The following is a 14,575-nucleotide window of genomic DNA, read 5'->3' as shown; positions in this document are numbered from 1 at the left end:
GACTGCTAAAAAGTGGTTGTCAGACTATATTTTCCATGACAGATACTAAGTCTTTGTTCTCCTCTGCTTTTCATAGTATCGCAACTTGCTTTTTCAGTCTTTGTTCTTCCTGAAGTATATATACAGTCCTGCACAGTTTCCATCTGGTTTCAATCCAAGTACACAAGCGTCAACTACGTTGTTAGTGCAGAAGTATACACAAATACTCCCAACAACAGCTGCATGTGCTTTCTTTGTTCATGCAGCAAAGAATTCTGTGAAAACATAACTAGGCATGAAGACTTCCCCTCGCCCTGGCCTTTTTATTTCAGTGTCCAGAACTTTGTAATTTTCTATGGTTTTGAAATTATACACACAGCAAATATTACATGACTACTTCCATAAGCTCACACTGTTCTAGTATCACAGTAAATGTATCACAAACAAGTACCAGTGAAAATTTTACATGCAGTTCAATTTATCATAAATATTTATTCAAGTGACAGATAGACACTATTATATGAATTATTTTGTAAAAACTAAATCTATTCCTTAATTCAATTTTACTTTCTGCTCCAAAATAATATTTCCTTTAGTGGAAAAAAGGAATACTGGTAAGTCTTTTAATATTCCTATTTTCTATACTTGACAAATTAATCTTCCTATAAACTTACTAAACTGACAAGAAGGCTTGGTGCCAAAAATGGAATACAGTAGGGATTTAATTCCTTATTGGTTACAGCATTCATTAATCAGGGGTAATTTACATTAATATAAATACATTGATCCATCTCTGAGGGCCCTCTCTTGTGAGTCATTTCATCCTCCAGCAGACATTATGAGATACATTAAGACCTGGAATTTCAACAAATGAGAATGGCTTGATTGCAAGAGAAAGACCCAATTAATGACTAAATAGATAATGATTTGTTTAATTTTTATATTGCACTACCTAATTTCATTGCAATATTCAAAGAAAATGCACCTGGATTCCCTCATAAATTCCACTAAAGAAAACTTTCACTGAAGAAAATGTTGTAGTAACATTCATTGGTAATTAGAGAGAACAGATTTCTCATGTCTCATTCTACTGCTATGTGATATAAATTCATGCAAACATTTATTTTTAAACAGAAATTATGTTGAAAGAATGTAATACTAATATTTTCACTGAATTAAAGTAACTTAGGCAAGATTATCTCAATATTCTTCACACTTTCATGGAATTCTTACCTTCTAAAAATTATCTGTTAAGAGAAGCTGTCATAAACGAAATGTAAACCTCTCTGATTAATTTTTAATAGTACTGCCCAAAGGGCTGTTTATAAATTTAAGTTTTCACCTACACAAAGACAAAAATATCAAGATCCTGAAGGAACAAGATGTAAAAGAATAAATAAAACCTCTGATTACTAAGGCAAAGTTGGGACACCTTAGAAAATTTGTACTTTAATGCATAGAGACATGCATAACAAGCTAAGACAAAAAATATGAATGTTTACATCTAGATAACGTATTTCATGACTACTCAGTCTATTTATTTGTCTGTCATATACCCAGTCCAATCCTGTATAATACAGTGGAAATACTTGTCCTCCTTTCTGTAGAATGTGTTGCCTGCTACATGGATGAGAAATGGCAAGAAAAAAATCTCTGATGAAATTTTTTTTATAAGTAAATCAAGTGGAATTATGCCCAAAAAGCATAAAATAATTGTGTGCATGTATGTTTTCCAGACTACGAGTAGAAAATCCTCAGTTACAATTGCTGGAAGATCTTCCAGAGTTCTGTTTTTCTATACATTCCTCATTGTCATTCTTAATTTAAAAGTACAATCAGCTTCTAAGAAAACATTAAAACAGTGATACAAATCCCCAACTGCAATATCGTTACATTGTAAGTGCACATTCCTTAACATTTTTTTGCAGTACATCATAAATCACAAATTCATTTTGCATACTCAATGGAAGACACTTATTTAGGTAGCACTATAATCTGTCATTATTATAAACTGTCATTTGACCAAATAAACTGGAAAACAGAAAGTGAGAAACGTTGACACTGTGACATAAAATATATTACTGGCATTAAGCCTCACTCAGTAGGATAGAAAACTAGATTCTGAACATTGGAAGACTACAAGTAGGCAGGAAGGTGAAATGAGGGCCCGTCTGTGACAGATGTCACAAAGACGGAAATTACACATAAGAAATTATTTCTTAAGTGCACCTAAAATTCTAAGAGTGAGAGAAAAAATAAGAAAGTAGAGAAAAGAAAAAACACCAGAAAAAATGTTCTGACCCAAGATGATCAGGGAATGGCATAAAATCAAGAAATATCATAACAAAGACCACCACAAAAAAAAAAATGTGGGAAGGACTGTCCCATGGACATACATGAAGTCTGCTTAAATCTTACCTCACCACAGTACTGCCTTTTTATTAAAGCCACAGAATTAATTTATATTAAAGTCTCTCTTTCTATGACACGATATCTCATTGTTTTTCCTCTGCACTACTACGGTAATCCAAAAAAGCTATTTGCCCTCAGCATAAGGATTCTCTTGCCTTCCTCCTTTAAGAATAACCGGTGAGTCATGTGAAAGCACCCCCTCTGTCACTAGTGAGGACCAAGCCAGTGGTGAGTGACAGACATTCTCACTTGGCAAAAAACCTGAGTGGAATATGCCATACTGTGTGAAAAAGCTACTGCCAACTGAAATAACTCCACATGCTAGCAGAAGGTTGCCACTGTAAGCTCTGAACTGAATAAAGACTATGAATGCACCTCACAAAAATAAATGGCAGAAATAAAAAGCTTTCAGCCATTTTCAACACCAAAAGAGCATACTACAAACTGGAACAGAAGCAAGAATGACAGCCTAGTCAACCAGTACTTTGAACAAACGTCTGAAACTTAAAGGCTGAAAGCTGTAAGAGGCTGTATCACTTTGTTGTTTGGTTTGCTATCTGTATGAGGACTATCTTTCAACACCCTTGATTTTGCACAAGAAGCTGAGAAAGCTTAATTAATTCAGGCCTTTTAAGCTGGTGATAACTTTCTATATTTTTTTACTTGATTTATTATTTTACTATTGTTGTTGCTACTAACCCAAGCGAAGGAAAAAAAGTCATTTTAACTGCATGGAAAAAAATTGAAAGAGAAAACGGTCCTTCCTACAAGCTAGATTACATTGTACTTTAAGTAAAAACGGACATATTATTGCAAATCAGGCTGATGGAATAATAAAAATGATTACACTGTAAATCTTTTAGGAAGAATTCGAAAAAGACTTTTTTACACATATATACATGGTAGACATACACCAAAAAGAAAGAACTATCAAGGAACCTCCAAAAGCCTACTAGGGAGGGAGACATACACAATTCTTAAATTCTTGAATGGGTGTCACACATGCAGAGGGAGAGTAAGCAAAACTCCCTTACCCCCCCATAAGCAAATTTGACCATGAAAAAATAAATAAGTGAGTGAATTCAGGTAATTATAGAACACAGCATCTCTGCTTACTGAATTTATTATAAAAATGGGAAATAATTACTATATTGTCAATATATCCATTGAGAAAAAATGGATAAAGCATAATTTCTAATGATTTAGTATTTTCAGACATAACACCGGAAATTCTCAAAGGATCTAGGCATCATACTAGTAGTAATTAGTGAGAAAGAATAAGGGACCAATGATTTCTTAGTTGAAACTTTTCAGAAAAGGTAGCATCCATATCCCTATAAATATGACAAAACATATTCTGAACATTCTTTGTATTGGCCTACTGAGGAGTATGAACACTGCTCTACTTCACTGTGTTTTCAGGGTCTATTGTGCTTTTGGATTCCACACCGTATTTATAAATTGTGCAACGGCTGTGGCTTCCTTATGCAATACACTTCATTGTCTTCTGTGAGGTCTGTTAACTACAGGCTTCTCTGTTTTCCCTCAACTTTGTATCATGATTTTCCACTCCTTCTACTTTGATTTAGATATTCTGAGCATTTTTTTCTCTGTTGTTTTAAGATATTACTAGGCATTTCTGTAAGCTGTACAGTTAGTTACACATCATTCGTTTACCTTTCTCCATACTCATGTCATTCTTTATATTACTTATAATCCTTTAATTACTTTCAGTGTTATGTGCCTTAACAAGAAATATACCTTTCAATTGAAGGAAGTTTCAGTTATCTCTCGTCTGGTCACTGGACATCACTGAACGCCTAGTTCTATCTTCTTCGCACCCTCCCTTCAGACATATACACATCAGTGAGATCCCCACTGAGCCATTTTTTCTCAAGGCTAAATAGTCAAAGCAGAAGAAATCTAGGAGATAAAACACACATGTCCTGCGCTCAGCAGTAGCAGTCATTTTTCTCCTCCTTAGTAGCTGGTGCAGTGCTATGTTTTTGACTTTCAGCCTGGGAACAGCACTGATAACACCGATGTTTTTACTAGTTGCTCAGTAATGTTTACCCTGACCAAGGACTTTCTGCATCTCATGCTCTACCAGGGAGGAGGGGAAGCCGAGACAAAGCAGAGACAGGACACCTTACCCAAACTAACCAAAGAGGTATTCCATACCACAGCATGTCATGCCCAGTACATAAACTTGAGGCACTTACCCAGAAGAGCTATATCACTGCTTGGGTCGGGCTGGTTGTCATTCAGCAGGTGGTGAGCAGTTTCATTCTCTTCCCTTCTTATTTCCCTTATTATTATTATTATTGGCAGTAGCAGCAGTGGTTTGTGTTATACCTTAGTTACTGGACTGTTCTTATCTCAACCCGTGGGAGTTACATTCTTTCGATTTTCCTCCCCATCCCTCCAGGAGAGGGGGGAGGAAGGGGGGGGGGGGGGGAAGGGCTGGGCTTAAACCATGACAGTTCTTTGTGGCACCCAACGTGGGCCACAAAGGGTTGAAATAACGACAGATCTGACCAGAGTGTGTCTAATCGTATTTGTGATAAGCATTCATTTTTTTTTGGATTAATAGTCACTTGTCACAATGCTGATTTATTGGCTCTCGAAGTTGTTGCTCTTGATCTCACAATTTCAGCATGTCATACCTTACTTACAGCTGGTATTTGCTGTTTCAGTGTTTATCGGCTGGGGGGCCTGGGCTAAGGTTCTTGTCTCATTGCACTTTATGGTACTGACTTGTAATACAATAGACTCATTGATCATGAAACTGATCTGGCTTGCGTTGCCAGTGTGGTCACTACCTCTATACTTTGGGAGTATATATAATAGAAGTATTTAGCAATTACACATCTTTTTTCTGCTCCTCAGGTGGTCAACCTATGAAGGAGACATTCCCTTAAGTTCCCAGCCCCCCCAACAGACTATTTACAGCATCATTTGAGACTTCTGAAGGTTTTGAATGGCCTTTGGGTACCCTTGAGACCTGCCTGTTGACTGTGATGGGGATCACCATATTGGCACACATACAGAGTGTGCTTCACCCACAACCATTTTGTCTTAACTTGAAAGTTAAGCAGAGTTGGGTTTGGGTCTTTTCTAGGGTTACACGACGATATAGGAGGACCAAGAGATTTTCCCCAGGGTTGGACAGTCATGAGTGGCAGGGTGTATGGGATAGTATGGGCAAGTATCTAGGCCAGTGGGCCCCTCCAGTGCTTTGGAACTTCACCAGTGAACAAATGCAAAATCCAGAAAAATTAGTAAGACATTTAAATGAGGTGTGTTGTCATCCTGGTCATACCAGAGTGGGACAAATCATGGCAACGTGCTGTGGCTTGGCCTATGCTTACAGAGCCCTGCTCAACACTATCCAGCACCTTCAAAGGGACAAAAATGTCTTTGGATCTAATGGCAAAGCAACAGTCAGTGCATCTACCCCAACTCCAAATACAGCAGCTACATCAACCCCAGCGACAAGTACAGCAGCTACTTAAACTCTGACCGCAACAGACAGCACAGCTACTCCAGCACCAAGCACAGCAGCTACACCAGCCCCAGTGACAAGTACAAGCAGCTACTCAAAACTCTGAACTCAACAGACAGAACAGCTGCTGGTGCTATTAAAACCCCAAGCACAGTGGCTGCACCAGCCCCGACAACAGATACTACAGCCACTCCAACCACAATGACAATCACTGCAGTTAAACCAGAGGACCAATTCGTGCCAATATCGGTTGCCCCTGTAAACAAGGGGAAAAGCAAAAATGAGGCAAGAAAGATGAAGAAACAAGATGAAGAAACAATGCACTTACTACACAGGACAATATCTCATCAGGAGTTATTATTAGGTGAATCAGAGGAAGAAGAACAGGTGACTTCTTGACCTCAGACCTCAACTCAGCAACGGAACACGTGAAATGATTTTACCCATCAACAAGGGGAGCACATCATCACCTGGTTGCTCCGACGCTGGGACAATGGGGCCGATAGTCACGAACTAGAAGGTAGGGAAGCCAAGCAGCTGGGATCACTTGCTAGGGAAGGGGGAATTGGCAAAGCAATTGCAAAAGACAAACAGCCCCTCAGCCTTTGGAGGCGGCTCTTGGCAGCTGTGAAAGAAAGGTTTCCATACAAGGATGATGTTATGAGTCATTCGGCCAAGTGGACTACTTTAGACAAAGGCATCCAGTCTCTGAGGGAATCAGCCATTGTAGAGACAATCTATTATACGTCGGATGCTGGGAGCACATCCATAGATCCAGATGAAGTCAAATGTACACGACCCATATGGAGGAAATTTACACGGAATCCACCGTCATCATATGCTCACTCACTGGCAGCAGTAATCCAGAAAGACATAGTACCACCAACAGTGGATGAAATGATTCATAAACTCTGAGAGCTGGAAGACAATCTCACCCCTTCCACACTTCAGCTGTGGAAAAACTGTCTCAGGAGTTCAAACAATTGAGAGATGATCTATCCAATCTATCCACATGTGCCAACCCACATCTCAGCTATTAACAAAAGGTGTCTTACTGTTCGAGACAGAAGATACAGGAGGTATATGCCACGGGCCACCCTACAGTTTTACCTGTGGGATCACGGAGAAGATATGAGAAAGTGGAATGGAAAACCTACCTCAGCTCTGGAGAAACGGGTGCATCAATTGAAGAGAACAAGGGTCAAGGATGATCATCCCATGAAAGCCGCATCTTCAGTCTCTGGTGAGCAGGTTTCCAGATCTCTGGTGAGCAGGCTCCCAGATGGAATGGAAGAGCTGATTTTACTCCAGTTTCTTTGATAAAGAAGACTAATCCCTGTCTACCAGATGTAACTGAACAATATTGTGATCACTATTGGAGGGGCCCTGCCTCCAGCCAGCTGGAGGTAGAGGACAATCAGATTTACCGGACTGTGTGGATCAAATGGCCTGACACATCAGTCCCATGGAAGTATAAAGCTCTAGTAGACACCGGTACACAGTGTATCCTGATGCCATCAAGCTGTCAAGGGCTGGAACCCATTTATATTTCTGGAGTGACAGGAGGATCCCAAGAGTTGACTGTGCTGGAGGCTGAAATCAGCCTGACTGAGAGGAAGTGGCTAAAGCACTCCATCGTGACTAGTCCAGAGACTCCATGCATCCTTAGCATAGACTACCTCAGGAGAAGGTACTTCAAAGACCCAAAAGGGTACCGATGGGCTTTTGGTGTTGCTGCTTTGGAAACAGAGGAAATTAAGCAGCTGTCCACCTTGCCTCGTCTCTCAGAGGATCCTTCTGTTGTGGGGTTGCTGAAGGTTGAAGAACAAGTGCCAGTCGTGACCACAACAGTGCACCGGCAGCAATATCACACCAAACCAAGACTCTCTGATTGCTATGCATCAGCTGATCTGTAGACTGGAGAGTCAAGGAGTGATCAGTAGGACCCGCTCACCCTTTAATAACCCCCTATGGCCAGCGCGAAAGTCTAATGGAGAATGGAGACTAACAGTAGACTATCGTGGCCTGAATGAAGTCACATCACCATTGAGTGCTGCCGTACGAGACATGCTAGAACTTCAGTATGAACTGGAGTCAAAGGCAGCCAAGTGGTATGCCAGAACTGATACTGCCAATGCATTTTTCTCAATTCCTTTGGCAGCAGAGTGCAGGCCACAGTTCGCTTTTACTTGGAGGGGCATCCAGCACACTTGGAACTGACTGCCCCAGGGGTGAAACACAGCCCTACCATCTGCCATGGACTGTTACAGACTGCACTGGAACAGAGGCAAGCTCCACAACACCTGAAATACATTGATGACATTATTGTGGGGTGCGATACAGCAGAAGTTTTTGAGAAAGGGAGGAAAATAATCCAAATCCTGCTAAAGGCCAGTTTTGCCATAAAACGGAGTAAGGTCAAGGGACCTGCACAGGAGATTCAATTTTTGGGAATAAAACGGCAAGATGGATGTTGCCAGATCCCCACAGATGTGATCAACAAGATAATATCAATGTCTCCACCGAATAAGAAAGAAATGCAAGCTTTCTTAGGCGCAGCGGGGTAATGCAGAATGCACATCCCAAATTACAGTTTGATTTTAAGCCCTCTCTATCATGTGACCTGAAAGAAGAATGATTTTAAATGGGGCCCTAAGCAACAACAAGCCTTTCAGCAAATTAAACGAGAGGTAGTTCATGCACTAGCCCTTGGACCAGTCCAGACCAGGCCAGATGTGATAAACATACTGTACACTGCAGCCAGGGAGCACGGTCCTACCTGGAGCCTCCGGCAGAAAGCTTCATGGGAGATAACGCCTCAGCTTTTGGAGTCGGGGATACAGAGGATCTGAGGCCAGCTATACCCCAGCTGAGAAAGAGATACTGGCAACCTATGAAGGAGTTCGAGCTCGAATAGGAAATCCCAGTCATCCAGGAATTCTAGAAGTCATCATGGACTGGCCAGAGGGCAAAAATTTTGGAATATCACCAGAGGAGGAGGTGGTGCGTGCTGAAGAGGCCCCACCATATAATAAACTGTCAGAAAATGAAAAGAAATACGCCTTGTTTACTGATGGGTCCTGCCATATTATGGGAAAGCATTGGAGATGGAAGGCAGCTGTATGGAGTCCTGGACGACAAGTTGCAGAAACTGCTGAAGGAGAGGGTGAATCGAGTCAGTTTGCCGAGGTGAAAGCCATCCAGCTGGCCCTGGACATTACTGAATGAGAAAAGTGGCCAGTACTTTATCTCTATATTGACTCATGGATGGTGGCAAATGCCGTGTGGGGGTGGTAGCAGAAATGGAAGCAGAGCAACTGGCAACACAGAGGTAAACCCATCTGGGCTGCTGCACTGTGGAAAGATATTGCTGCCCCGGGTGCAGAACCTGATGGTGAAGGTACGTCATGTAGATGCCCATGTACCCAAGAGTCGGGCCACTGAGGAACACCAGAACAACCAACAAGTGGATAAAGCGGCTGAGATTGAAGTGGCTCAGATGGACTTAGATTGGCAACATAAAAGTGAATTATTTTTGGCTCGGTGGGCCCATGACACTTCAGGCCATCAGGGCAGAGATGCAGCATACGGATGGGCTCGTGATCAAGGGGTGGACTTAACAATGGACACTATTGCCCAGGTTATTCATGAGTGTGAAACATGTGCTGCAATTAAACAAGACAAACAGTTAAAGCCTGTTTGGCATGGAGGACGATGGTTGAAGTATAAATATGGGGAGGCCTGGCTGATTATATCACACTCCCACCAACCCACCAAGGCAAGCGCCATGTGCTTTTACCATGGTGGAAGCAAACACCAGATGTCTGGAAACATATGCTGTGCCTGGAACACTATCCTGGGCCTTGAGAAACAGATTTTGTGGCGACATGGCACCCCAGAGAGAATTGAGTCAGACAATGGGACTCATTTCCGGAATAACCTTACAGATATTTGGGCCGAAGAGCATGGCATTGAGTGGGTATATCACATCCCCTACCATGCACCAGCCTCTGGGAAAATTGATTGGTACAATGGGCTGTTAAAAACTACATTGAGAGCAATGGGTGGTGGGACTTTCAAACATTGGGATACACACTTACCAAAAGCCACCTGGTTGGTCAACACCAGAGGATCTGCCAACAGGGCTAGACCAGCCCAGTCAGAACTTTTACATACTGTAGAGGGGGATAAAGTTCCTGTGGTGCGCATAAAGAATTTGCTGGGGAAGACAGTCTGGGTAATTCCTGCTTCAGGTAAAGGCAAACCCACTCGTGGGATTGCTTTTGCTCAGGGACCTGGATACACTTGGTGGGTAATGTGGGAAGATGGGGAAGTCTGATGTGTACTTCAAGGGGATTTGGTTTTAGGGGAAAACAGCCAATGAACACAGTTGCATACTGTTGCCTGCTATGTAGCACTTTCATAGCCCACCAACTAGATATCTTCAGGTCACCAGCGACTAGCCCTGACCTCCCACCAACCATCACTCCAACAAAGAATGACAAAACCAGATGAGCTCAGCAGTGACCAGACGAGTTCTGTGGTGTCATCAGCAGGCAATAATCCAACACTGCACACTGTCTTTCCTGCTCTGAAAGACTGTTACAAGAGATGGAGCCCAACATCATGGACTGGATGAACTCAGCAGCTTTATAGCGATTGGTCCACACACTAAGGAATGATATCTCTCTCCTTGTGTGTGTGTGTATGTATACATATGAGACAAGAGTGATGGTGTATTGAAAAATGTGAGATCTGAGCATGACGTGAATAGTATGGAATAAGGGGTGGATATTGTCCTAGGTTCAGCAGTAGCAGTCATTTTTCTCCTCCTAAGTAGCTGGTGCAGTGCTATGTTTCTGACTTTCAGCCTGGGAACAACGCTGATAACACCGATGTTTTTAGTTGCTGTTCAGTAATGTTTACCCTGACCAAGGACTTTCTGAGTCTCATGCTCTGCCAGGGAGGAGGGGAAGCCGAGACAAAGCAGAGACAGGACACCTTACCCAAACTAACCAAAGAGGTATTCCATACCACAGCATGTCATGCCCAGTATATAAACTGGGGGCAGTTACCCAGAAGGGCTAGATCACTGCTTGGGTTGGGCTGGGTATCGGTCAGTGGGTGGTGAGCACTTGTATTCTCTTCCCTTGTTAGTTCCCTTATTATTATTATTACTGGTCGTAGCAGTAGTGGTTTGTGTTATACCTTAGTTACTGGACTATTCTTATCTCAACTCGTGGGAGTTACATTCTTTCAATTCTCCTCCCCATCCCTCCGGGAGCGTGGTGAGGAAGGAGGAGGAGTGGCTGCATGGGTCTGGGTTGCCAGCTGGGCTTAAATCATGACAGCAGAATAGACAGAAAAGAGGAGCATGAAATTATTATCATGTGATAATACAACAGCACAACATAAAATTAATAAATTTTAAAAGCACATGGTGATTTACAGACTTCTGCAAAATTGCCACAGTATCTTATGCATGTGAGAAGTATAAACAGCTTTAAAAGCTTAGACAGTAAAGAAGTCTAAACCTTACCTTGCTGAGTACCTGTACTGGACAGAGATTACATAGGCATTTAAAATATGCATGAGAAAAAAAAATAAATTTGGTTTTAAATAAGGGAAGTTTGATGTTGCTCATGAGCACTTCACTATAAAAAGTCTGAACGTTTGGCTTACATGATTAGATTGATGTAGGTTAGCATACATTTAGCAGAAGTTGTAAGTAAAGTAGAGGTAGCAAGGGGAAAATTAATGGCAAGAAGGATATTGAATTAATGGTTAGTGCATATACCTAACTAAACACGGCTACAAATCAAATGTAGGATCAGGATTTAGATTTGCTGCATGAAGTGAACTGTATACTATGATCTTCATCCCTTGAGGGTGCAGGAGCCATCAAACACAAGAAAACATTTTTTTATTCAGAGCAGTTGTTAATGTGACTGATCTGGTGGCCTTGGTCCTGGTAATGTGCTTTTTTCAGGTACGTCAGTCCTTTTCCTGGACAATCTCTTGAAACTAAAAATCCTGACATCACAGTTGGAAGCTACAAAATGCTACGCATGGTGCAGGTGAATGCTCCACCTCTGAAATTCAATCTCTGCCTGATGATGACTTGGAAGCAAAGGGGACATCTCAATCATTCCATTCTTAATAAAGTATTCATGAAGTGGTTGTATTTTTGGCCACTATTCTGGATAAAAAGTACAAGACTAAGCTAGAACAAACATGAGCTTCACGCATGATATAGTTCTTTTCTTGCACCATCTTCTCTTGTCTGTTACACACTTTGAGATGCTGTTAATTCTTGTACAAATACTGATTTTTTTTTCCCCTGATACCATAAAAGTTAATAAATACTCTCATATGTAGAAAACTATAGCAGCCATTTAACAGCCTTTTTTAGGACTTTGCATAGAATACTATGTTCACTGCAGACCATTTGTGGCAACGCTAAGCAGTTTGAACAATAAGTAGAAAGTGCATAGTATTAAGTTATTCTAAAAGACATCAAATGGCTGTAACAATCTCCAATAGCGTGCATGAAAGGTATCTTAAACAGTATCAGATGCAGATACTCTGACCAAAGAAACCGATTACCAAGAAATCCTCTCTGACAATCAGCTGAACAATTCAAGGAATTAACACATACAAAAGGTAAGAAGGCAACCTTGTGTTTTGTCACATTCCAAGATACAGTTGGGTCAGCGTGATCAGTTTGGCTTTAACACCTAAAAACCAGCCTATGAAAGATTTTCATGGCCTTTAATGTGCAAAAGTCTCGAGGGAGCTTTCAGTACATCAAAATTTCAGCACCTCAATTCAAAAGTGAACTTGAAATCACTAAGTATCAATTGAAATGAAAGACCTACCTAATATTGCAATGGATGGAATAGAGAAGAAGACTTTATACTTTTTAGAAACTCAAACAGAAATATGACACAAACTCTTAAGATATCCTAGTACGTTAATAAAGCTTTCATCAAAAACAAGTCCTGCTGTTTCACACACTTATGCCAGGCCTGAAATTGGTTCATAGTGATTAATTTGAACTAAGTAGAATATGTACAGTATACGGTTCAATTATTGACCCATAGCACTCTCGGGCTCCTCTGAGAACACTATGTCTAGTGGTTCCAGTGCTGATGCATGAAATTTTCTAACAAACCAGAAATCAATGCACAGTGCACAGTAAACAGACACAGTCAATGAGCTATTCATTACCTTTTCTAAACCTTCAGTATAATTGGCATGTGGTCAATTCAGAAACTGTAATCAACTGTGGCTTTATTTCATCTCATATAAAACAAGACGGAAAATCTTCATGTAGTCTGAGAACATTAAACTGGATTGGTAAGTAATCAGACACCTGAATGCACCTCCATCAAATCAAATACCACATTTGTCTGTTTGATCTCTAAACAGAAGCTATTTAGTGAACACCTGAGTACTATAGCCAGCAAAGATAGCTTTTTGGTGTGTCATACTTTTCTTAGGTATTTTTCCTGATCAGTAATTAAAAACTAAACCCCAGATGCTTTTTTAAATAAATTGCTGCCTTCAGGACAGCAACTTCTGCTACCAAAAGAGGGCACAGAGGAGGTATGTATTTCATAATGAATGTTTATTCTTATTTACCTACTCCTAGGAACCTTTTTTATCATAAAACTAATTAAAGTTGGTAAAGGACAAAGTTAGCCTTTTCATTTTAAATTGAGAGCAAAAACCAAACCCCATAATCACATAAATGTCATACAAAATGTTTGGGTAACTTCTAAAAATAATCAATCACTGAAAAATGACTGCCTTCAACAGACAGCAGCAACATAAGATTTCAATGCCCTGAATATAAAGAACAAGAAGCAAAGTAGGCAGCATAGCACAGGAAAGTTTAAAGGAAATGTATTTGCTTTATCATTCACCTATTACTTCTGTCCCCTAAGCACATGGATTTTGGGCATCTAGACAACATGCCCCTTATTTTTGTTCAGTTTGGTTCAGTTCAATCTGCTGGGCTTCCAGAAAGCCTAGGTTGTTTTCAGTTGTGGAGTCCTGTACAGCCCTTTTTCTTCTGAACTTTTTGAGTTCTGCATGGTCATCAGATGTGGAGTATTTGAGCACTTTACACCACACAGTTCATCTAAGGGAATGTTTACACAGTTTTTGTAGTGTATTCTGACCATATTCTGAGCGAAAACAAAACACAGTTTTATCTCACTGCAAAGCCCAAGATAATGTACTTCATTTCATTGCTGGGTTAATTGCAGCCATATGGTTTCATGGCTCAGCACACAAGCACAAGGAACTTCTCTCTGCCTGAGGTATTAGACAAATGAACTTGAAAATGTCTATGTGGGCAGATCCCAGAGAATGGCAGCTCCTCTCCATGTAAGCTCAAAGGGAGACAGTAAAATAGAGGAAACTTATGTTGTGAAAGGTAAGACAAAGAAGCCTGAGCAACTTAGACACATCCAAACTCATTAAGATCATATCTCAATTAAGGAAGAAAAACAAACAAAACAAAACAACTGATGCCTATCTGTCCAGGTTAAGCAGCTGCATATTTCTGTTGCTGTTGCCAACTTCTCTCTGAAAAAAATATGTTCTTGAATTTGTATGATGTGAGAATCTGAAGGGAAGTGTTGAATTCATGTCATACTGTTCTGACACTAC

General features: G+C 40.7%; 1 protein-coding gene and 1 long non-coding RNA gene across 3 annotated transcripts in view; one reads left to right on the top strand and one right to left on the bottom strand.

Annotated features, from left to right (window-relative positions):
• LOC134166803 (uncharacterized) overlaps positions 1-14,575 on the bottom strand; it is a 704,714-nt gene that overhangs the window by 622,965 nt on the left and 67,174 nt on the right. The window lies entirely within an intron of this gene.
• LOC134166701 (uncharacterized) overlaps positions 8,807-14,575 on the top strand; it is a 97,629-nt gene continuing 91,860 nt past the window's right edge. Inside the window, exon 1 of one of the 2 annotated variants that reach the window (XM_062624724.1) lies at positions 8,807-8,896. In XM_062624724.1, coding sequence (XP_062480708.1) covers positions 8,849-8,896 — 48 coding nt within the window. In that variant the 5' untranslated portion in view covers positions 8,807-8,848. Of the gene's footprint in view, positions 8,900-14,575 lie in introns of both variants that reach the window. The other variant, XM_062624633.1, reaches the window with a different exon arrangement.

Source organism: Pezoporus occidentalis, unplaced genomic scaffold (genome assembly GCF_034315485.1).
Source record: "Pezoporus occidentalis ecotype Australia unplaced genomic scaffold, CSIRO_AGI_Poc_V1 ctg1, whole genome shotgun sequence".
Lineage (NCBI taxonomy): Eukaryota > Metazoa > Chordata > Aves > Psittaciformes > Psittacidae > Pezoporus > Pezoporus occidentalis.
This window is presented reverse-complemented; position numbering and strand designations above follow the sequence as displayed.